This window comes from Suncus etruscus, chromosome 5 (genome assembly GCF_024139225.1).
Source record: "Suncus etruscus isolate mSunEtr1 chromosome 5, mSunEtr1.pri.cur, whole genome shotgun sequence".
In the NCBI taxonomy this organism is placed as follows: domain Eukaryota; kingdom Metazoa; phylum Chordata; class Mammalia; order Eulipotyphla; family Soricidae; genus Suncus; species Suncus etruscus.
The window spans coordinates 31723390-31748144 of NC_064852.1; the positions used below are offsets into that span (position 1 = coordinate 31723390).

General features: G+C 37.9%; 1 protein-coding gene and 1 non-coding gene across 6 annotated transcripts in view; both read left to right on the forward strand.

Annotated features, from left to right (window-relative positions):
- R3HDM1 (R3H domain containing 1) overlaps positions 1-24755 on the forward strand; it is a 174451-nt gene that overhangs the window by 62027 nt on the left and 87669 nt on the right. For all 5 annotated transcript variants that reach the window (XM_049773605.1, XM_049773607.1, XM_049773608.1 and 2 more), the window contains exons 3-7: positions 1976-2186; positions 12545-12586; positions 13049-13138; positions 21163-21277; positions 23856-23934. In XM_049773605.1, coding sequence (XP_049629562.1) covers positions 2016-2186; positions 12545-12586; positions 13049-13138; positions 21163-21277; positions 23856-23934 — 497 coding nt within the window. In that variant the 5' untranslated portion in view covers positions 1976-2015. The remainder of the gene's footprint in view (positions 1-1975; positions 2187-12544; positions 12587-13048; positions 13139-21162; positions 21278-23855; positions 23935-24755) is intronic.
- Positions 21395-21501, forward strand: LOC126010596 (U6 spliceosomal RNA). The gene has a single exon (XR_007496617.1). It is a non-coding gene; the product is annotated as a U6 spliceosomal RNA (small nuclear RNA).

Sequence of the window (24755 nt, forward strand, 5' to 3'; positions counted from 1 at the left end):
CATTTCTCTGATGCCCTGTCTCTGTTACTGTCCTCTTTAATTTCAGTTGTAGTCTCTAGTGTTTTCTTTTTTCTTTTTTTTTATTTTTTTTTATTTTTAATTATGTGAACAATGTGCAAAGAAAGAGGACAAGGTAAAGTTACAGTGAAAGGGCAATCACCCAAAAACAGTTCTCAGAAGAAATCTCCCTGCTGACACCTTAATTTTGATCTTACAGTCAAGGAACATTAAGAAAAATAAAACTGAACCCAGGTACAGTTATTTTGTCCCTCAAGTCCCCAGATTGTACTACATTATAACTCTAGTGTTTTCTTTTATTTTTTTTTTGTTATTCCACCCCCTCTAGTGTTTTCTTAAACTCATTAAAAACATGAATATTGGAGCATCTTATAAATTTTATTTCTGGTACTAGCTGTATCTTGTTGTTTTGTTCTAAATTGTATAAGTCAGGAGAATTTTCAGTGCTTGACTGAATACCAGACAAAATTGGTATGGAGATTCACAGCTGTGTTTGGCATAGAATCTTTTTGCTTATTTTAAAAATATTTTCTCCCTTAATTTCAGGACAATTTAAGAATTTGGAGATAGAGTGTTAGTACAGTGGGTAGGGCATTTGCCTTGCACACATTCATCCTGGCTTTAATCCCCAGCATTTCATATGATTCCTCGAGTATGCCAGGAGTAATTCTTGAGTACAAAGCAGGAATAACCCCTGAGCACAGCTTGTGTGTGGCCTAATATAAACCAAGAATAATTTTTTTTGGAAATTGTAGAAATCCAAAGGAAAGGTTACAGGAAATATTTTTGTTTTGGTATCATACCCAGTGTTGCTCAGAGCTTATTCTATATTCAGGAGTTACTCCTGGCTGCTCATGAGAGATGCTGGTGATCAAATCCAACTGGCTGAGTACAAACAAGCACCCTTCCCACTGTAATAATACTCCTGTCCCAAGAGAAATACTTTTTTTGTTTGTTTGTTTTGTTTTGTTTTTGTTTTTGGGCCATACCCGGCGTTGCTCAGGGATTACTCCTGGCTGTCTGCTCAGAAATAGCTCCTGGCAGGCACAGGGGACCATATGGGACACTGGGATTCAAACCAACCACCTTTGGTCCTGGATAGGCTGCTTGCAAGGCAAACGCCGCTGTGCTATCTCTCCGGGCCCAAGAGAAATACTTTTAATTAAACTCATAATATCACTATAGAAAAAAAATTTTCTAATGCCACCTAAATGTAATTTTGCAACTTTTTTTCATCATGCCATGTTTCTTTTAATTTCCCTTCACCTAGCCTTACTATTTCTTTTTTTTTTTTTTTTGGTTTTTGGTTTTTGGTTTTTGGGCCACACCCAGTAGTGCTCAGGGGTTACTCCTGGCTGTCTGCTCAGAAATCGCTCCATATGGGACACCGGGATTTGAACCAACCACCTTTGGTCCTGGATCGGCTGCTTGCAAGGCAAACGCCGCTGTGCTATCTCTCTGGGCCCAGCCTTACTATTTCTTAACTTGAATACATGGTTAAAAATCACCTTATACCTTTATTATAGAACTTTGTGTTTTGATTGTTGTTTTACTTGAACTTAATTTCCTATCTATAAAAGCAGGGATTTTGCCTATTTTTGTGTACTTAATATTACTCCTTTAACATAAATATTAGTCAATCTTGTACACTAGTTGAATGTAAGAAAGGTGTTTTTTGTTTGGTTGGTTGGTTGGTTGGTTGATTGGTTGGTTGGTTGGTTGGTTGGTTGGTTGGTTGGTTGGTTGGTTGGTTTTTAGGTCACACCTGGCAGCGTTCAGGGGTTACTCCTGGCTCTACACTTAGAAATTGCTCCTGGAAGGCTGGGGGACCATATGGGATGCTGGGACTCAAACAACTGTCCTTCTGCATGCAAGGCAAACGCCCTACCTCCATGCTATCTCTCCAGCCCCATAAGAAATGTTTTAAGTTGATTTTTTTTTTCCATTTCTTGCTAAGGCTTCAAGTTCCCTGTAGAATTCTAAAATAACCTTTGCTAATGAGGATGTCTGATACTGTAACTATAAAAAATGAAACTGAAACAATGAAGGATTTGGAGGCAACCATGAAAGATAAAACCAGAATTGAAAATCTTATCAAATCAGAAAACTTTGGGAAGATTTTGGCAGAAAAGAATGAACATTGTATCGACAACAATATTGATTTTCAGGTAAGCTGCATATTTTTCATGCTACAAGTACTAAAATATTATATATATAATTAGAGTCCATATAAACATTTTCAAATTCTGGAAGGGTAAGTTGATTCTTTTGAAATATGCTTACCAACTGGATTTTGAGTCATGAACTACTTGAGTCAAGCTCTTTGACTTGCTTACATCATAAAAATTAATTTCTTTTATTTATATGTGGAAACTCCTGTTTTTATTTGTTTTCTACACTTCATTTCATTCTGCCCTTTCCAGTTTTGTGAGAGTTCTGAATTTAACCTAAGAGTTCTTAAGAGGGAGAGGAATAGATTGAAACTATAGAGATTATATTGGCAAAAAACAACACTTGGGAGAAAAAGTCATGTCTGAGAAAAGATGGTGGCGGCAAAGGCACTTGAAGCTATAGATAGATCTATGTTATCCATATACGATGGACAGATGGAAATGTATGAATTGGTTAATGCAGCAATTACCTGTTTCTTGTAACAGATTATCACGAAACAAAGTACTTGCAATTTTAAAGCAAATTTTTTGTGTATTTGTTTTTGGGCCACATCCAGTGGTGCTCAGGGTTTATTTCTGAGTGTTTGCTCAGGGTTAACTCCTGAGTCTGTACTCAGGACTTACTCCTGGCTCTTTGCTCAGGGCTTTCTCCTGGCTGTGTGTTCAGGGAATACGCCTGGTTCTGCACCCAGGGCATACTGCTGGCTCTGTGTTCAGAGGTTACTCCTGGTGGTGAACAGAGGGCCATATGGATGCTGGTGATCAAACCAGATGCGCCACATGCAGGCAAGTACCGTACCTTCTGGACTATTGCTCTATCCTGCAACAACTTTAATAACGCATTATTCGTGAGTACTGGAAATGGAACAAAGGGTCTACTGAATGACTTTGATACAGTACAGGGCTTTAAAAAGGTCAGACTTCTTATGTGGCACATCGCAGGGATATTAGAAAAAACTTTAGAGAGCTGAACAAAGATAAATGGTGTTTTCTGACTTAGGTTCAGAAGTCCCATGAATGTCTTTTCTCAGTCTTTTAATACAGAGGTCAGTAAAATCAGAGATTCACGGGAAGGAGAATTAAATCCTTCTTGTTAGAGACGATCTTAATATATATCAAAAAAGTTTTTGTTTTATTTTGTTTTCAGGGAGCCTTACCTGGCAGTACTCGGGTTACTTTTGGGTCTGCACTCAGGACTCTCGTGGCAGTGCTTAGGAGTCCATATGGGATGCAGGGGGTCGAAACTGGCTTAGTCTCCTGCAAAGCAAGCTAAAGTATAGTGTTTTAGCTTTTTGTTTTAGTTTTAATCCAATGAGTAAACAGTATTTTTGGAGAAAGCATGCTTTTCGCCACTAAAAACCTTGAATGAGCCAAGAGCCATTCCTCAGGATCTGAGAGATAGTACAGCAGGTCAGGTTGAGCTCTTGCATTGGATTAGTGATGCCTAAGCACAGAGCCAGGAGTAAGCCTTGAGTACTGCACTGCTGAGTATGGCCTAATAGCCAAAAACTAGAAGAAGGAATAGAAATAGCATATTTCCTAGCATTTTTATATAATAGCACCTTTAAAAAAAAAAACAAAATGCCATAATTACAATCTAGATTCTTCATGATAGTAGCATGTTAGTTTCTGATTGAAGTAGAAATCTGCTAATGTTTTACTGCAGTAATGATTGAAATAGTAAAATATTTTCACTTACGCTTATTTCCTATTATGTCTATTTTGTTACCCTTGACAATAATCTCAAGAATATTTTGGTAACTTTCATGGTTAATACAGGGAAAGCTTTTGAATTATCCAAACATTTGTTGAAAGGTTACTTTGTGCCAAGGAAATACCATAGTAAGCAAAAAGTTCACTGATACCCTGTTCCACATAATAAATATTATGACTAAAGATTGGAAACAGGAACAAAGAGAATATTAGCATCCATTTTAGATTAATTTGTTGCCATATTTATTGCCCACTCAAATGCTTATAAAGAATTTACATAGTAATATTTGTTCTTAGAGCTTATAGAGGCTCAGAAGGCCTCCACATCAGGTAACATGTTTATGGTCAGAATAATTTACACATAAGAATTAAGTAATGAAAATTATGAACAAAAGATTAAATTAATAGATAAAGAATAAATTATATTATTATATTATAAAATTATAAATTATAGATAAAGAATATAGATAAATATAGATAAAGAATTAATAGATTAAATAATAAAATACTTTTCTTATATCTGGAGGGAGGTTGTGTTTGTTTTCTTATTTTGGTTTGATTTGGTGTTTTGGGCCATACCCAGTGGCATTCAGGTTATTCCTGGCTCTGGTCTCAGAAATTACTCCTGGCAAGTAGAACCATATGGGATGCCTGGGTTCGAACCTAAGTTTATCCTGGGTTAGCTGCGTGCAGGGCAAACGCCCTACTGCTGTGCTATCACTTCGGCCCCTCATACTCTTATAATGTAAAAGTCATCTGTTTTAATTATGATGGAGGAATGGTGTCTTGTTGAAATTATATAAATTTTGCCACATCGAACATTACTTTGTGGCACCAGAACCACTCTTAGTAATGCTTTGGAGGCCATACAGGTCCAAGGTTACATCATATATAAGGCATGTGCTCTCCCTCTTGAGTCACATCCCTGACCCTAAAGACTGGCTTTTAACTTACTTTGGAGCTCGTTACTTTAATAAACTTGTATATGTTAGTTATCTCATTTTGATCCAACATAGTTATTTTAATTTTTATTTTAAAGAAGATGGAGAATGTGTTAATTGAATATAATTCCACTTTATGAAAAGTGAATTTTGGGGACCAGAGAGATAGCACAGCAGTAGGGCTTTTGCCTTGCACGTGGCCGACCCGGGAATCCCATATGGTCCCCAGCCTGCCAGGAGTGATTTCTGAGCTCAGAGCCAGGAATAACACCTGAACGTTGCCACCGGGTGTGACCCAAAAACCAAATAAATAAAAAAAAATTTAAGTGAATTTTTCTTTTTTTTTTTTAATAATTTCTTTAAGCACAATGGTTACAAACATCTTCATAGTTGAGTTTCAGTCATAAAATGTACACCATGCCCTTCACCATGCAACTTTCCGCCACAAATATCTCTCATTTCCCTCCTCCCCTCCTGTGCTTGTCTTCGAAACAGGCATTCTATTTCTCTATCATTGTCATGGTAGAAGTTATTTCTTTTGGTTTTTGGGACACACCTGTCGTTACTCAGGGGTTACTCTTGGCTGTCTGCTCAGAAATAGCTCCTGGCAGGCACGGGGGACCATATGGGACACCGGGATTCGAACCAACCACCTTTGGTCCTGGATCGGCTGCTTGCAAGGCAAACGCCTCTGTGCTATCTCTCCGGGCCCTAGAAGTTATTTCTTTAACTGCTTTCACCACTCTTTATGGTAAGCTTCATATCATGGGGTGGTCCTTCCAGCTCTCATTCTCTATTTAATATCTGGGTATTATTACTATACTGTCTTTTATTTTTCTTAAATTCCACAGATGAGTAAGACTCTGCTGTGTCTGTCTTTCACTGACTTATTTCATTCAGCATAATAGTTCCCAGGTACATCCAGGTATAGACAAATTTCATGGCTTGGGAAGACCATATGGGACGCCAGGGGATTGAACCGTGGTCCATCCTAGGCTAGCGCCAGCAAGGCAGATGCCTTACCACTCTGTACCACCAATCCAGCCCCTAATATCAAAGTCTTTAATCCATTTGATTTAACCTTTATGCATGGTGTTAGATGGAGGTCTGAGTTCGCTTTTTTGCATGTGGCTGACCAGTTGTCCCAACACCACTTGTTGAAGAGGTTTTTCTTGCTCCATTTTGTGTTTCTTGCCCCTTTATCAAAAAAAAAATTTTTTTTTATTTTTTTTTATTTTATTGTGTGTGTGTGTGTGTGTGTGTGTGTGTGTGTGTGTGTGGTTTTTGGGTCACACCCGGCAGTGCTCAGGGGTTACTCCTGGCTCCAGGCTCAGAAATTGCTCCTCGCAGGCACAGGGGACCATATGGGACGCCGGGATTCGAACCGATGACCTCCTGCATGAAAGGCAAACGCCTTACCTCCATGCTATCTCTCCGGCCCCCCCTTTATCAAATATTAATTGATTATATGTCTGTGGACATTTTCTGAATACTCAATTCTATTCCACTGATCTGAGGGTCTGCCTTTATTCCAACACCACACTGTTTTAATGATTATTACTTTTAAAGTTGGAGAATGTGATGCCTCCTATATTCTTTTTCCTTAACGTTGCTTTAGCTGTTTGTGGGCGTTTATTGTTCCAAATGAATTTCATGAGTGTTTGATCCACTTCTTTGAAGAATGTCATGGGTATCTTTAGAGGAACTACATTAAATCTGTGCAATGCTTTGGGAATAGTACGTGCAAGATATGTGCTTCTATCCTTTGAGCTTTAACCAATTTTTGGTTATTGTTTTTTGTTTTTTGTTTTTGGGTCACACCTGGCAGTGCTCAGGGGTTACTCCTGGCTCTACAGTTAGAAATCACTCCTGGCAGGCTCAGGAGACCATATGGGACACCGGGATTCGAACCACCGTCATTCTATATGCAAGGCAAACGCCCTGCCTCCATGCTATCTCTCCAGCCCCTTTATCCAATATTTATAATATTTTCATATGAAATATTCTTTGTGGCTCTCTACTCTTTAAAAATGTTAGTTGTGGGCCAGGGCTGAGACTAATTAGTGAATCTTGCCTTGCATGTGTGAGGCCCCAAGATCAATCCTCATTACCACACACAGAAACAATAGAACAGAGATTAAAATGTTAGTTGTGGGCCAGAGTGATAGCACAGCAAGTAGGGAATTTGCCTTGCATGTGAGCTACCTTGGCTGCTGGGTGTGGCCTCATCAAAAAAAAAAAAATCCAGTAAATTTAATTTAAGGTTTTGGTTAAGATCATACTCTTTTTAATTTATTTATTGTTTTATTTAAACACCAAAAGTCATAATCTTTAATGGAAGTTTTAGGATTGTTTTCTATGTCTTAGAACTTATATAAATAACTGCCAAGTATCAATATCAAAAAGTATCTTTCTCTTTTATTCTGAATTATTGGTTACAATTTCAGATGATTGTATGGGAGAGGTTGTTTGGGTTTTTGTTTTGTTTTGTTTTGGGGCGACACCCGCCAGTGATCAGGGGTTACTTCTGGCTCTGCACACAGGAATCACTCCTGATGGGCTCTGGGAACTATAGGGATGCCTTCCTGTTAAATGTACAGGTGTGCCTGGTGGGATTTTCTTTTCTTTTTTCTTTTTTATACAGTTTGGTATAGTTTGACAAACGATACAGAACTGTTTTTATACAGTTCTTTGCTGTATAAAATGAAATATGTGATTTTATGTAATATCACTTTGACATTTTATATTTGTGTAGTGGCATGTTATTTTCTTTTATTATACGATACTGCTGTCAGAGCAATAGTACAATAATTAAGTCGCTTGCCTTGCAGATGGCCAACCCTGTTCAATCCCCAACATTTGATCCCCATGCACTGACAGAAGTAATTCCTGAGTGCAGAGCTAGATTAAGCCCTGAATACCACTGGGTGTGGCCAAAAAGAAAAAAAATTAAATGAAATGAAAATACTGAAAACTTGGGGCCGGAGAGATAGCTCAGCAGTGTTTGCCTTGCAAGGAGCCAACCCAGGACCTAAGGTGGTTGGTTCAAATCCTGGCGTCCCATATGGTCCCCCATGCCTGCTAGGAGCCATTTCTGAGCAGATACCCAGGAGTAACTTCTGAGCACTGCCGGGTGTGGCCCAAAAAAAAAAAAAAAAAAAAACTGAAAACTTGACTTAAAACAACATTTTTTTTCTTTTTTTTTTTGGGGGGGGGGGTCACACCCGGCGGTGCTCAGGGGTTACTCCTGGCTGTCTGCTCAGAAATAGCTCCTGGCAGGCACGGGGGACCCTATGGGACACCGGGATTCGAACCAACCACCTTTGGTCCTGGATCGGCTGCTTGCAAGGCAAATACAGTGCTATCTCTCCGGGCCCAAAAATTCTGTAGCTTCAAAGTCAGGATTTGACTCATCAAGCTGGATTACATAAAGCCAAATCAAGTTGTTGATCAGACTGGGCCCTTATCTGAACCTCTAGGGCGAAGTTTGCTTCAAGGCCCATTCCTGTTGCTTTAAGACTCCAGTTCAATGCTGCTGTGATTCTGAGGTCCACATTTCCGGACCAGAGAGCCCCTCTGTTTTTGCAGTCTACCAGCATATCTTCTCACACAGCCCCACTATTCTCAAGACTAGCAGTGGTGTATCAAGTCCTCAACTCTGGAATATGAACTGTCTTTTTATTCCCAATAGAAGAAATTACCTACAAATTTAAATAATTTACTATCTTTAGTCTTAATTAGCTAAGTATCTGAGTCATACTCTGCTAAATGATCTCACATCACCTAACTTGGAGCTTAAATTATATCTGAAAACGGGCTGGAGACATAGCATGGAGGTAAGGCGTTTTCCTTGCAAGCAGAAGGACGGTGGTTCAAATCCCGGCATCCCGTATGGTCTTCCGAGCCTTCCAGGAGCAATTTCTGAGCATAGAACCAGGAGTAACCCTTGAGTGCTGCAAGGTGTGATCCAAAAACAAAAACAAAAAAAATCTGAAAAAAAGCCCTTCACAAAAGTATTAAAAGAGTGTTTCATTAAATAGAGGGTGGGAAATGCTGAAAGATCATCTTTTGAATTCTGCTTACCATGCTTGCATAGTATTTGAAGCATAGCAAGAAGTTTTTTGGGGTTTTTTTGAGGGGTTTGGTTTTGGGGCCACACCTGGTGACTCTCAGGAGTTACTCCAGAATGTGAGCTCAGAAATTGCTTCTGGCATGGGCAGGGGGAAACATATGGGACGCCAGGGGATCCAACTGCGGTTCATCCTAGGTTAGCGCATGCAAGGCAAACACTTTACCGCTAGCTCCACCACTCCGGCCTCATAGCAAGAAGGTTTTTTCTGAAAGTAATTTTAAAGTTAACTGGTCTGAGATTCAGAAGGTGTTGGATTCTATTTAACAATTTATATACTGTATCTGGACTACCAGATTCTTATGAGAAAAGAGTGTATCATTCATTGTTAGAATTCCAGTGACTGACACAAGTCTGATGTTTATTAGGAACTCAAAATATTTTGTTAGTTTAAGCAATGTTACCTCATTGTAACTGCTTTCTTCCTCAGAGTTTCTGAATTAAAACTAAGTTAATCCATGTATGAAAATCAGAAAATATCCCATTACTATAGGGACAACACATAATTTCTCCCATTTACAGAATTGTTTATTTTGGGTTATAGCCAGCTGTGCTCAGGGTTTATTCCTGGCTTTGTGTTGAGGGATTTTTACTGACTGTGTTCTGAAGAATGTATGTGGTTGTTGGGATCAAAACCAGTCAGCCATTGTACAAGGCAAGCACTCTGCCCTCTATACTTTTTTGTTCTATTTACAGAATTTTTATTTGTTAAAACTTGTGGGGTGGGGGGTGAAACTTGTGGGGCTAGAGTAATTGTATAGTGGGTAGGGCACTTACCATGCATATGAACAACCTGAATTCAATCTCCAGCACTGGATATGGTACTCCATGCCCTCCAAGAGTGATCCCTGAATGTAGAGCCAGGAGTAAGATCTGAACACCACTGAGTGTGGCCCCAAAACAAGCCTTGTTAGTAATAAGTATACTATTATTGGACAGATTCTGTTCCTAACCTGTAATAATTCATTACAGTTAAATAGTGGTTTAGGTGTTATGAACCCTAATTTATTTTCTTTTTTGGTTTTTGGTTTTTGAGTCACACCTAGCAGCACTCAGGGGTTATTCCTGGCTCTATGCTCAGAAAATCGCCCCTGGCAGGCACGGGGGACCATATAGGATGCCGGAATTAGAACCACTGTCCTTCTGCATGAAAGGCAAACGCCTTATACCTCCATGCTATCTCTCTGGCCCAGTGAACACTAATTTTTAAATTGAAGTAGCATCTAATTGAATATCATTGGTTTATAACTTTATAACATTAGTTTATTATATAATGTTCAGGTATGCCTCTCTATCAGCATCTTTATATGCTACATTATGTTTGCCACTAAAAATCTAATACTATCCTTCATCATACAGTTGACTGGTTTTAGCCTCAGTTCTTTCCCAAATTGATAATTTTTACTTTTGTTTAGTTTACTTATTTGATGTTTATGTTTCTCTGATTTAGTAAAATACATGTGATTATTCATTTTTTGCAAATGAAAGGAATTTAATCTTATATCTGCTGAGTAGTGTTCAATTGTGTATATATTCTACATCTTTATCCAATCAGATTTTGATTGGCACTTATGTTGTTTCCAATTCTTGCCTATTGTTCAGTAAGTTGAAATGCTTTTATATTCTTCTGTAAAAAGTATCTATATTGTTTTCCATGATAGTTGCACTTATTTGTATTTCTCAGTGTTTACAACAATTTTCTTTTCTCCATATTTTTGTTTTGGGCCACACGTGTGGCATTCCTTAAAGGTTATTCTGGCTCTTCATTTGGGAATCACTCCTAGCAGACTAGCAGACTGAGGGGTACCAGGATTGAAACCTGGGTCAACCATGTGCAGAACAAACACATTACCCAGTGTACTATCTCTCTGACAGTCTCCACATTTTCTGTAGCATTTCTTTTCTTTGGGATAATAGTTAATTTCATGGGAATAAGATATCTCATTTTCATTTCTATTTGTCTAATAAGAGATTGTGAGTATTTTTTATATCCATGTTGGCAATCCAACAGAATGTCTTTTGGGAAATGTCTGTTTAGATTTTCTGCCTATTTTTTCAATTGGATAAATCCTCCTTCTTCCTTCTCCTCCTTTCCCCTTCTTCATCCTCCACTCTCCTTCCTTTTTCTTATCTCCCTCCCCCTTCTCCCATATGCCTCCTCCACCCTCTCCCATTCTTTCAGTTCAGTATCCCCGAATAAAAAGAGGAATTACACAATTTAAGATGTTAATGGTGCCATTTTTTGAGAAATCCTTCTCTGAATCATAGAATGATATGAATTTGCTATTAGCATGAGAATACAAATATATTCTTTGGGAAGAACCTTAAAGATTAGTACCAACAGGGGTTTGTTTGTTTTCTGTTTTTCTTTTGTTGTAACTGCTGATATGTGGTAATGTTTATTTAGAATTAAAATTTCAATAAAACAGTGCTTTTTTTTTTTTTTCCAAAAAGTTTAGACTCAGAATGGTGATCAAGATTCACCAGCACAACATATTCTCATTTGGTTGATTTTACAGAAAGGATTTTCTCTCTTCATATTAGAGTAAGATATTTTGGCCCTTTAAACAGTGTAGTCTAGGTATTAAGGACTTCTTGTTTTATCTTTGGTACAAAACTGGCTCCCTGGTTTTAATGAGTATAAACTGTAGATCACATGGACCTTCTGCTGTTTAGGGTGGAGTTGGTTAAGTAAAATAGAAGATGAAGAAGGAAAGTATGTTTAAAATTTATTTGGCTCTGGTTCAGAGAGATTTTACTTTATTTTGTCGATTAACTCTTGGTATCAATAACTGGAACTAGTTGTCCCAGTGGATTGGGTAACCATTCATCTTGGAAATCTCTCTCTTCCTTTCTGCTTCACTGATCAGGAAAATAAAATAGATTTCTATCACTAATAAATTATTCTTCATAGGGTCCTGGAAAAGTAGAGTAGAAAAGTGGTTCTCTTGATTCCATTGTGCATTTGAAACATTGTCTTTAGTAATTTTGAAACTTTTCTGAAAACTACTTAGAAATTAAAATACTTAAAAATGTCTGGGGTTTTGTGGCTTTCACCTACCCCCACTTGGCTAAATGATAATATGTTTCAAAATTCTGAATTAAATTTCATTATGCTTCTAAGAAGTTGACCTATAATAGTACAGAGGTTGTAAGAAACTTGCCTTGCAGCAGTTGATGCTAAGACAATGGTACAAATCCATCACATGATCTGAGCATCGCCAACTGTGGCCTCTGAGTACAGAGCCAAGTGTGACTCTGACCTTAGAACTACATAACCCTAAGCACTGCTTATTATGCTCCTACTCAACAGAAAAGAAGGCACCTTATAAGTTCTATTTAGTTGAATTGACAAAAAAAATTGACTATTTATTACTTTAAATTGCAACTCACAGTTAGGGAATCTTCTGCAAGTGTGCTTCTGAAAAAAATCAATACTTCTTTGCTTGAAACCAACTTTGATTTCTTCATTTTTTCATATCTGTGCAGTTAGTTTATTGTTTGGGGTTATGAATAAGAAACAAACTTTGTTTCAGTAATAAATTTAATATAAATCTTTCTTGTGTATTCAGCGGCCATTGCAGTCATTTGGACAGACAGGAAAGAGGTCTAAGGTATAGTAACTATTTTGTACTGGCATGCCAAGGGCCTTCCTTCATGCTTGATGAATCCTTGTTTTCGTACAGTGCTGCATTGAGTTTAGTTTTTTGTCATATTTTGTTGGGGGCAGAAAGCTTTTCATTTTTTAATTTGGATTATTTTTTGTCTTGCTTAGTCGCTTTTGTGCATTGCTTCTATACCATTTATAATTCTTTATAAAGAGAATGGTTTTCTGACTATTCTTTTGGCTCAGAATTAGAATTATTTTCATTCCTGCTATTGCTATAAATTTCAAAGCTGCATTGATTATTTTCTCTCTTAACAAAAAGTTTTAGTGATATTTAATGGTATGTTTAACTTGCACATTTCATCTACTTTTATACATGGCAGAAATAATAAACTTAATTTCTAAAGGGCTTTTGGATAGTGACCTAGATTTGTCAAATGTAGTGTTAATCTTAAATACTTTTCTTTAGTCAAGCTCCAAGTTAAAGCTAGTTCGGAGCCTTGCAGTATGTGAAGAATCTCCACCACCCAGTACAACAGAGATATCACAGGAGAATCAGGTAAAAAGAAAAAAGAAAGAAAAGAACAAAAGTGTCCATTACAAATATGGTAGAATAACCTTCCTGGTGAATATTTTCATAATTTTTAATAAATTTATGTGCATGTATGCGTGTTTTGAATGACTGCTTATTTTAGTACATGAAACATCTGGTACTGTGTACTCAGGATACAGAGGGAAATTTGAAAAACCTTTGTTGCTTCTAAGGGCATTGATTTCTCTCTAAAGAAAACTTAGGAATGTCTAACTACATAGGATTTTAGTTCTAAGTTATCATTGAAATGTTACGAAATATTAAAGTAATATATCTGTGAATTTATTAGAAATTTTTCAAGCACTGCTTTCTACATAGAGGAAAGTACTCATGACTTCGGTTTGTTATTTTATTTACATTAATGCCTTAAAAGCCAGTTTTCAGCTTTACTTGGTTTTCACTCAGAGGTATCTAATACTTAGAATTTTTCATTGTTTTTGCTTTAAAGTAGGTCAGCTGAGGTTCAAGCAGTTTTGTTTTGACTTTTTTTTTAATGCTATGTTGCTCTCCTGTTTGTCTCAGCCTTGAATGATCATTGTCTTAAGGTACATTTGGATATTTTTAGACCACTATCAAGAAATTTTAATACTGTACTTAGTTCAGTATGTATGTTCAGACTATATGTGATTTGTTCTACTAAGAGTTTGAGCTGGTAGGATGTTTGTTTTGCACACGGCCAACCCAGAATGGACAGTGGTTCAAATCCTGGCATCCCATATGGTCCCTCATGTCTGCCATGAGCAATTTCTGAGCACAGAGCCAAGAGTACCCCCTGAGCGCTACCAGATGTGATAAAAAAAAAAAAGTTTGAGCTGGGGCCAGAGTGATATCACAGTGGTAGGGCATTTGCCTTGCATGCGGCCTACCCAGGACAAGCCTGGGTTCAATTCCCTGAGCTGTCAGGAATGATTGAGTGCAGAGCCTGGAATAACTCCTGAATGCTGCCAGGTGTGGCCCCAAAACCAAATAAAATAAAATAAAAGGGGTTTGAGCAATTTCCGTCCCAGTCTTTATAACCTGCTTCCAAATAATTGATACAACCTTTTGGTTCTTTATAAATCAAGGCAAGGGGTGGAGCAATAGTTTAGCAGGGCATTTGTCTTTGCACACAATAAACCTGTGTTCAATCCCCAGCACCCCAGTATGGTCCCCTGAACTTGTCAGAGAAATCCTGAGCAATGAGCCAGTAGTAAGCTTTGAGTACTGCCAGATGTGGCTTAAAATCCAAATATATAAATAAAAAATAAATAAATAGCCATGTTTTTTTAAGTAAAAAATTAAGTAAATTTAAGTAAAAGAAAACAGATGGTTGATACAGTTGATTCAAGCAAAAAAAAAAAAAAAGATATGTGCTTTTCTGTGACTTAGTAGATAATGCCCTCTGGGGTTGAAGACATAGTACTGCAGGTAGCACTTACCTGTGTTCAATCACCAACATCCATATGGTCCCATAACTACCAAGTTTAGAACCAAAAATAACCTCTAAGCATCATTTGGGATGGCCTAAAAGCAAAAATCAACAACAAAAACCCCTAAAATCTGCTATAGATGTTCAACATAGATTATGTATTTATGTATTTAAAATGTTATGTTTGAGGATTGGACAGATAGTACAAGCAGGTAGGGCACTTGCCTTGCATGTGTCTGACCCATGTTCAATTCCCAGATTCCCATATGATCCGCCAAGCACTAATAGATAGAATGCCTGAGCACAAAGCCAGTAGTAAACCCTGAGCAATCACTGGATGTGGGGCCCCTGCAACATAAATATATATATGTATGTTCTCTTTCTAAAAAGTATTACACTTTCATTCCCAGTGTAATACTTTTTAGAAAGAAAATATATGTAATATATTTTCTCAGCATGTGTGTATATGTATTTATTTAGAATAGTGAAAGCACATGCTAAGAATATGATTCAGGTTCAGTGCCCAATACCACCATTTTTTGGATGTTGCAACTCTAGATGCAACTTTGAAGACCCCAGAGCACCACCAGAGATGGCTCTGGAGGCCCACCACCACCACTGGTAGGGCCCAGATAATCTTCTGCACTACAAAGCCCTACTTGTGATTCCTGTGCACTAGTACTGCCAGCCCATTTGTCTGAGAATTGTAGGTGAAGCTTTCAGGTTTTGGAAGGCTCAAACAAAATATTTTAAAAATTGAGGGTGAGATAGTATAAGTAAGATACTTGCCTTATATACGATCAACCCAAGTTTTAATTCCTGATCATCCCATATGGTCCCTGAACTCTGCCAGAAGTTATTCCTAGTTCAGGACCAGAAGTAACCCCTAAGCACTACTGAGTGTGACCCATAAAAAGTTAAAGGGTAATAGAAAGAACACTGTACTCTTGTGTTTCTAAATGCAGTAAAAGAAAGCTTTTTAAAAGTACTTTGTTGGAGCAATAGCACAATGGTAGGATGTTTGCCTTGCATGAAACTGACCCAGGACAGATCTGGTTTTGATCCCTGGCATCCCATATGGTCCCACAAGTCAAGAGCAAATTCTAAGTGCATAGCCAGGAGTAACCCCTGAGCATCACAGGATGTTATCCAAAAACCAAAATAAAATAAAATAAAATCTGTCAAGGAAAAATACTTTAAAATGTTTTCATTGAAATTCATTTAAGTGTCAGGAACTTGAGGTTCAACAAAAAAAATTTTTTTTGGTTACGATCTAGTGCTACATAGAACAGAGATTAAGGCCATGACCTTGCACATAACTAACCGTGCTTTGATCCCCAGCACCACATATTATCATCTGAGCACAGCCAGGAATGGCCATGAGCACAGAGCCAGAAGTATAAGTTGAGCACTGCCAGTGTACCCCCCAAAATAAACCAAAAAATATTTTTAATTTTGCACTATAGAAAACTTCTGCATATTTTTTTTATATTATGGGGGGCAGAGAGATAGCATGAAGGTAAAGCATTTGCCTTGCATGCAGAAGGATGATGGTTCAAATCCCAGCATTCCATATGGTCCCCCGAGCCTGCCAGGAGCGATTTCTGAGCGTAGAGCCAGGAGTAACCCCTGAGTGCAGCCAGGTGTGACCCAAAAGCTAGAGGGTTGGGCAAAAAATTGCGTGTGTGTGTGTAAGCAAAATATTTGACCACAGCAGTACGGCAGCGCTTGGGTTACTCCTGGCTGTACACTCAGAAATCGCTCCTTGCAGGCTTGGGGGGACCATATGGGATGCTGGGATTCGAACCACCGTCCTTCTGCATGCAAGGCAAATGCCTTACCTCCATGCTATCACTCTGGCCCCCAGCATTAATATCTTACTAAGAAATTTGCCCACACAACATTTTCAGATACTGACCTTTGTCTTTTATGTGTATTTTGTTAATGCTGAAGTGATTTTTCTGTAACTCAGAAGAAAAGATTCGATATAGTTTGGGGACTTTTTTGTTTGTTTGGGTTGGGTTGTATTATAGGTGATGGTGGTGGAGGTGGTTATTTGGGGGCCACACCCAGCAGTGTTGAGGTTTCTAATGGATCTGTACCCAGGAATCACTCTGGCAAGCTTGGGGAACCATATGGGATGCCAGTTATTGAATTTAGATCAGCCCCTATATGCAAGGCAAACACCTTATCCACTGTAGTCTCTCTCTCTCTCTCTCTCTCTCTCTCTCTCTCTCTCTCTCTCTCTCTCTCTCTCTCTATTGAATTTAGATCAGCCCCTATATGCAAGGCAAACACCTTATCCACTGTAGTCTCTCTCTCTCTCTCTCTCTCTCTCTCTCTCTCTCTCTCTCTCTCTCTCTCTCTCTCTCTCTCTCTCTCCCCTCTCTCCCTCTCCCACTCCCACTCCCACTCTCTCCTTCTCTCTCCCTCCCTCTCTTTCTGGCCCCTATTATAGTTGTATTTTGGCAGAAAAAAAAAACCAGTATTTTCAGATAATTTTCTATTAGTCAAAGAGAATAATGGTTCAGGTCCAATCATGTAATTTTTAAAAATTATTTTCTTCATTTTGTTGGCCAAATTGTTATACTGCCTTTGCCTCATGAAATAGTTCAACAAAATTAAGAAAATGAGAAAAATCAGACTTTCTATGACTGTTAATTCTGAAAAGGTATTTTGGGTTTGTTTGTTTTATGTTTTGTTTTATTTTTTCAGAAAAGGTAACAATTCTGGTTTTATTAAATACATTTTTATTTTATCTCTAACATGGGGAGTCTTTTTTTTTTTTTTTTTTGGTTTTTGGGTCCCACCCTGCAGCGCTCAGGGGTTCCTCCTGGCTCTATGCTCAGAAATCGCTCCTAGCAGGCTCAGGGATCATATGGGATGCAGGGATTCAAACTACTGACCTTCTACATGCAAGGCAAACGCTCTACCTCCATGCTATCTCCCACATGGGGAGTCTTTTATACTCCTACCTAAATTTAGCTATTAAAATACATGAGAAAAAATAGTATGAGGAGTACATGTTATATTAATGTACATATTTTTGATTACAGATAATTTGTGGTAACTGCTCAAAAGGCTGTTATTTGAATGATGAATAAGGTAGTTAAAAACAGCTTAATCATTTTACTTTGTACATTCTAATTTCTCTTTGATCTAGTTTTTTATTTTATTTATTTATTTATTTATTTTGGTTTTTTGGGCCACACCCAGCGGTGCTCAGGGGTTACTCCTGGCTGTCTGCTCAGAAATAGCTCCTGGCAGGCACGGGAGACCATATGGGACACCGGGATTCGAACCAACCACCTTTGGTCCTGGATCGGCTGCTTGCAAGGCAAATGCTGCTGTGCTATCTCTCCAGGCCCAGATCTAGTTTTTTTAATGATCATGCACTATCATCTCTGAGCAAAAATAAATAATAATTCTTTAGATAGAAAGTTTTTAATTCAAGCTTTGTAACTCTGAATAAAAATTGGAAAATAAATTATTTTGTAAGAAATATGCTAATACCTAGGCTTTAGAAGAAGCATTTTTTCATCTAGAAATGCTTGCTTCAGATTGTGTGAAAAGTAAAATTGATCATTCAAAAAAATGAAATAAAAGGAATATATCACTTTGACTAGAGCCTATAAGAGGGAAATAATGACAGGTGAGGAGAAAAGAATCATAGCATCCTCTGGATGTGTTGCTCTCATTCCAGTTATTTATAGTAAAGTTCAAAAAATTTTTTAATCTATAGGACTTATGTATTTAAAATATGTCTTAGTTTGCTACTGGAAACAAGGCATGTACACTGTCACTAGATTTTAAAATGTGTTCTTATTTTGGTTTGGTTTGGTTTTGGTTTTGGGCCACTCCAGGTGTTGCTCAAGGATTATTCCTGGTTCTGCACTCAGGAGTTACCCTTGGAGACCATATGGGATGCCAGGGATTGAAACCAGGTCACCAGGTACAAAGAAAGCAAATGTCCTACCCATTGTGCTATCACTACAGCTCCAAAATATAGCCATCTTGGTATAGTACTTTAAGACCTGAATTAAATAGGATTGTTTAGAAATGAAGGTGGCTAATCCCATAATTGGAGAAATGCCTTTTAGGAAAGCTGTAAATAGGAAATCTTAGAACCCATTTTCTATAAGTTATCCTTGAGTAAGAGAATAGAAATGGTACATTAGGAAAACTAAATGATCCACTTTTGTAGTAATGGTATTCATCTTTACGTATTGAGAAGAGTATAAAAGTTTGTAAGTAAATAAATCATATGGAAGGACAAACCTTACAAGTTGATGTTGTGTTGGTTACTATATAGTTTCACAAGCTATAGGAAATGGAATAACACAAATTTTTATTATTTTAGTGAAACTTACAGTACATAGCTTTTACTAGAGTTTAAGCACAAATTTGAACTGATATGGAAGCAGATCTGAAAGACAAAAATAATCACTCAACTCAACAGGAAACAAATACAATTCTGTCAATTTATACTTTAAAAATCATATAAGGGAAACTTTTTGTTTTTGTTTTTGGGCCACACCTGACCACACTCAGGGGTTACTCCTGGCAGTAACTCAGGAGTCACTCCTGGCAGGCTCAGGGGACCATATGGGATGCCTGGAATCGAACCCAGGTCCGTTCTGGATCAGCTGCATGCAAGGCAAATGCCCTACCGCTGTGCTATCCCTCCAGCCCCAATGAGGGAAACTTTTAATGGGAATTTTTATGGCTCCAAGTTTGTGATTACTAAAACATAACATTTACTTTGATACTACATATACCGGGGTCTCAAACTCGCGGCCCTCCGTACAACATTTTGTGGCCCGCGGTCAGCCTTCAAATAGCGCAGTATTCGCGATTATTCGCTTACCGAATAATCTTAGTAAAAATCGCATTAAACATTCGTATACCCCAAGCAGTTCCGTTCAGGTTATGCCAATGTTTAATGCGATTTTTCTGATTTTTTTCTTACTAATGCTATTTTTTATTGCCAATATTCGGTAAGCGAAATCCCTTACGCAGGCCTGCCTCACCCCGACTTTGCCTCCTGCGGCCCCCAGGTATTGAGTTTGAGACCCCTGACCTACACTAAAAATGAGAATTGAATCACCAAAATCGTTTTGTTTTTATTTTATTTATTTATTTTGGTTTTTGAGCCATACCCAGTGGCACTCGGGTTACTCCTGGCTCTGCACTTAGAAATCCCTACTGACAGGCTTGGGGCACCTTCTAGGATGCCAGGTATCAGACCCAGTTTGGCCATGTTCAAGGTAAATGCCCTCCCTGCTGTGCTGTCACTTCAGCTCCTCGATGTCAAAATATTTAAGAATTCTTTTGTCTGCCTTGCAAGCACTAGCGGTTCGATCCTCCGGCATCCCATATGGTTCCCCCCAAGCCAGGGGCGATTTCTGAGCACATAGCCAGGAGTAACCCCTGAGCATCAAATGGGTGTGGCCCTAAAACCAAAAAAAAAAAAAAACAATTCTTTTGGGTTCTGAAAATGACAAGTGATGTTTATAAATGAAATATATAATTTTTTAGGTATATAATGCTTAAAGTATCTATGTTCTGTAAAATAAAAATATTTTATAAGAGTAAAGAAATATTGTAAATTATATTCAATATCTTTAATTAAGTAGACTTCACACTCAAATCCCTGTTATTATTTATAGTTGATGATTATCAGTCTTGCTAGCTGGACATCTTCATTGCAAAAAAGCGAATTAAGAAGGCGAAGGCTCTGATTCTACAGGAATCGAAAAGTAGATGCATTTAAGTGTATATAGAAAGAAGAGGATTATTTTGTGGGTTTTTTTGGTTGGCAGGTTGGTTTTGGGCCACACCCAGCAGCGCTCAAGGGTGACTTCTGGCTCTGTACTCTGTTCCTAGAGACTATAAGTCATTCCACTGATCGAACTAGGGTCGGCCGCATGCAAGATACTCGCCTGCCCTATCCACTCCGCTATCACTCCAGCCCTAGAAAGAAGATTTTTATCTAAAATTTTGAGGCTATTTGACTTCAATATTTCTATTAAGACTTTATGGGGCGGTGAGGTGGCGCTAGAGGTAAGGTGTCTGCCTTGCAAGCGCTAGCCAAGGAAGGACTGTGGTTCCCACATGGTCCCCCTAGCCAGGGGCAATTTCTGTGCGTTTAGCCAGGAGTCAACCCTGAGCATCAAACGGGTGTGGCCCGAAAAAAAAAAGACTTTATAAGAATATTATGTTGTATTCTAGTAAAGAGCCTAACTGGATAGAATGAAAATCTTTTTTTTCTCCTCCATACAACTTTTATTTCTTTTTTTTTTTTTTTTTTTTTTTTTTTTTTGGTTTTTGGGCCACACCCTGTGAGGCTCAGGGGTGACTCCTGGCTATGCGCTCAGAAGTTGCTCCTGGCTTCTTGGGGGACCATATGGGACGCCGGGGGATCGAACCGCGGTCCGTCCTAGGTTAGCGCAGGCAAGGCAGGCACCTTACCTCCAGCGCCACCGCCCGGCCCCCACAACTTTTATTTCTAAAATTGCAAATATGTGATATTAAATAAATCACTATTATTTCACTTAATAATTAATTTTTTTTCTTCCAACAGGATAAAATTCAGATCCAATTAACACAATCATTTGAAAAAGAGGAGAAGCCCTCAAAAGATGAAGCAGAAAAAGAAAAAGCCAGTGAGAAGTTGCCCAAAAAAATGTTATCAAGAGGTTTGCAATTTATTTGTTCAAGTTAAATTTCAGTTTCACTATAATAATGACATCCATTACCCTTCAGATAAGCACATCTATTATAAATTTAGAGTACATAAATATATTAAAAATTATGTGCTCGCTTCGGCAGCCCATATACTAAAATTGGAACGATACAGAGAAGATTAGCATGGCCTCTGTGCAAGGATGACAAGCAAACTCGTGAAGCGTTCCATATTTTTACACAAATCAAAAAAAAATTATACAGAACATTTTAAAGGATAATATATAGTTTGTCCTGGGTAAATGGCGTAATAATTCTGAACCCTAAGTAAAATGCTTTAGCCAAAATGATATATGCCAGAGTCACTAAGGAAGGTGATTCTCCATCTCTTACTGGTCTGCCTCTCAGATTAACATATGGAAACGACCAGTTTGAACACATATTCTACTTCAGGATACACAGCTGATGCCAAAATTATTTAGCAAGAATATTCTTGGAACCCAGATGTTTTGTTTTTTGAGCTACACTGGTGGTGCTCAGAACTTACGCTGAGTTCTGTGCTCACAGACCATATAGGGTGCCATACCATTGGCCTTGTACAGGGCTGATGCTCTACCCCAGTGGTGGGCAACCTTTTTTTTTCAACTGAGCCAAATCTCGCCAAAACCACAATTAAAATTTATTTTGAGAGCCACATTTTTTTTTTTTTTTTTTTTTGGTTTTTAGGCCACACCCGGTGACGCTCAGGGCTTACTCCTGGCTATGCGCTCAGAAGTTGCTCCTGGCTTGGGGGGACCATATGGGATGCCGGGGGATCGAACCGCGGTCAGTCCAAGGCTAGCACAGGCAACAAGGCAGGCAGGCACCTTAGCTCTAGCGCCACCGCCCGGCCCCGAGAGCCACATTTTTAAAACCGAAAATACATAGGATGGTACACTGTTTTTAGTTTCAATAAGTTTTTATTGAGAATATTCTGCATGCAAGTATCCACATAGGTTGGGAGGATACAAATAATAAAACTAATAAAACAAAAACTTTAGAACAGTATTATTTATCGATAACGTTAAATTCCGTAAAATTTGCCTTACAATGTAGAGAAAATTACATCCTGACAATGACTGACAAAGTCACAAACACTAATGTGAACATTGGCCTTGGTTCTGATCAGAGCTGTGTGGAGCCGGACGCTGGGGCTGCACACAGGGCGCACACTGACAGAGGCTAGGAGTAGAGTCCTGACTCCTGGAGTGGCCGTCTGACACACAGAAGAGCCGCATTAAAAAGTGTAAAGAGGGCCCGGAGAGATAGCACAGCGGCGTTTGCCTTGCAAGCAGCCGATCCAGGACCAAAGGTGGTTGGTTCAAATCCCGGTGTCTCATATGGCCCCTCGTGCCTGCCAGGAGCTATTTCTGAGCACAGCCAGGAGTAAGCCCTGAGCACCGCCGGGTGTGGCTCAAAAACCAAAAAAAAAAAAAAAGTGTAAAGAGCCGCATGTGGCTCGCAAGCCGCGGCTTGCTGACCACTGCTCTACCCACTAAGCTATCACTCTAGCCCCTTTCATAGTAAATTTTTTAAATAATATCTTTGTTTAAGCACCATGATCATAGTAAATTTTAAGAGTTTTTATTATTTGCATGTGTCAATAAAAAGTTTTTAATTTAATTTTTAATAAATTCTTTAATTAAATCACTGTCAGGTATAGTAACAAAGTGATTTATGATTGAGTCCCCAGTTTCCTTCCCACTCCTTCCTCCTGCCCTCTCCCCTGCAGGCCTCTAGGACAGACATTCTCCTCTCTCTCCCTCTCCCTTTCTCTCCTTTTTCTCTCCCCCCTTTTTTTAGATACTGTAATTTCCAATATTGTTACTGAAGGGATATCATTCATATGGTTTTATCTTGAGTACCCAGTTCTTGTCCAAAGTGTGATCATCCTATGTCTATTACTCTCCTTCTGACTCATTTTGTTAAACATAATATTCTCTATATCCATCCATCTATGTATAAGCAAATTTTATGACTTCATTTTTCTTATTGCCACATATTAGTCCATTGTATAGATGCCCAAAAAGAGATAAGTGGATAAAAAATGATTTTTAAAAATAAACTTATGAACCCTATTATTAGGTTGGCCAGTATGATAAGCAATGTGTGTTACATTAAGGATAGGAACTAAATTAATAATTTTTGTCTTTATAATGTTTTAAAAACAAGAATTTGCAGGTAGGACTGATCAACCCTAATTAAATTCTCTTAAAATTGATATCTGAATTTTTGCTTATGAGCTTAAGATTCATTCATGTTTGAGCAGGAGGATTATGACATAAAAGAACTTTTAGATAATTTATTGTAATTAAACTGGCATGCATAGCAATAATTTAAGATTGTCCATTTAGATTTCATTGTCTAACCCGTGCTTTGCTTATCTATAGAAGTAGAAAATTATGGTCATCTTTTATTGAAATTCCCTTTCCCTATTTTGCTTTTATTTCCCCCTTCAATATAAAACATTTAATTTAAGATATGTATTATGTATGCATTAAAGGGATTTGTTATCAAACAATTTTATTCTAGGTTTTTGTGTTGTTTTTCTAGATTCCAGTCAAGAATACACTGATTCAACTGGCATAGATCTACATGAATTTTTAGTAAATACATTAAAAAATAATCCCAGGTAAAACTAAAATTCATAAGACTTACATTGCTTCTAGAATACCGTAACTTTGCTATATATGTTGTCATTATAATGTTACAATAAGATTGCAGTTTTTGAAGTACACTAGAAGCATATTCATTTCTTGGGGTTTAGATGCTATTGGTCTGATTTATCACATATATAAATAATTTTGTATTGTACATGTCTCTAGAACATAGACAATCTATACTCAGTGATAATTTTGGGAACTACAAAGTCACACAAGAAGTTTATACTCCTGATAAAGGAGTAATTATCATGAAAAATATAAAATTAAACTATATACCTTAAGGGCTGGAGGGCCTGTTAAGGGGAATTAAGGTGCTTGCCTCAATTATTTCCTTTGCATGTAGCCAACCCCAGCTCAATCCCCAATATCATATATGGTGCCCAAGAGCTACTAGTAATTCGGAGCACTGCTGGGTATAATCCAATTCCTTCACCAACCCAGTATGTGTGTGTGCAAGTACAATGTTGGTTCATATACACAGACACATATAACTCACAATAGATGTTCAACTAAATAAGAACTGTGTTTATTTTCACAAGCTCTTTAACTTAGTACAGACTTATTGCTCCTTTTTGTTGATATTAAACCATAGAAATTTTAAGATTCTTATTTTGAATCTTTACTCTGAAATTTTTTAATATCCAAGAATACTAGATAGATTTTAACTTTTGCATAGGTCATTAACTCCTTTGTAGCTTTTTCTTTATGGAAAATCTTATACACCAAGTAACTTATCAATACTTTCTAAAGATAGAAAACTCCAAAGATTAACTCACTCCCTTTCTAAATG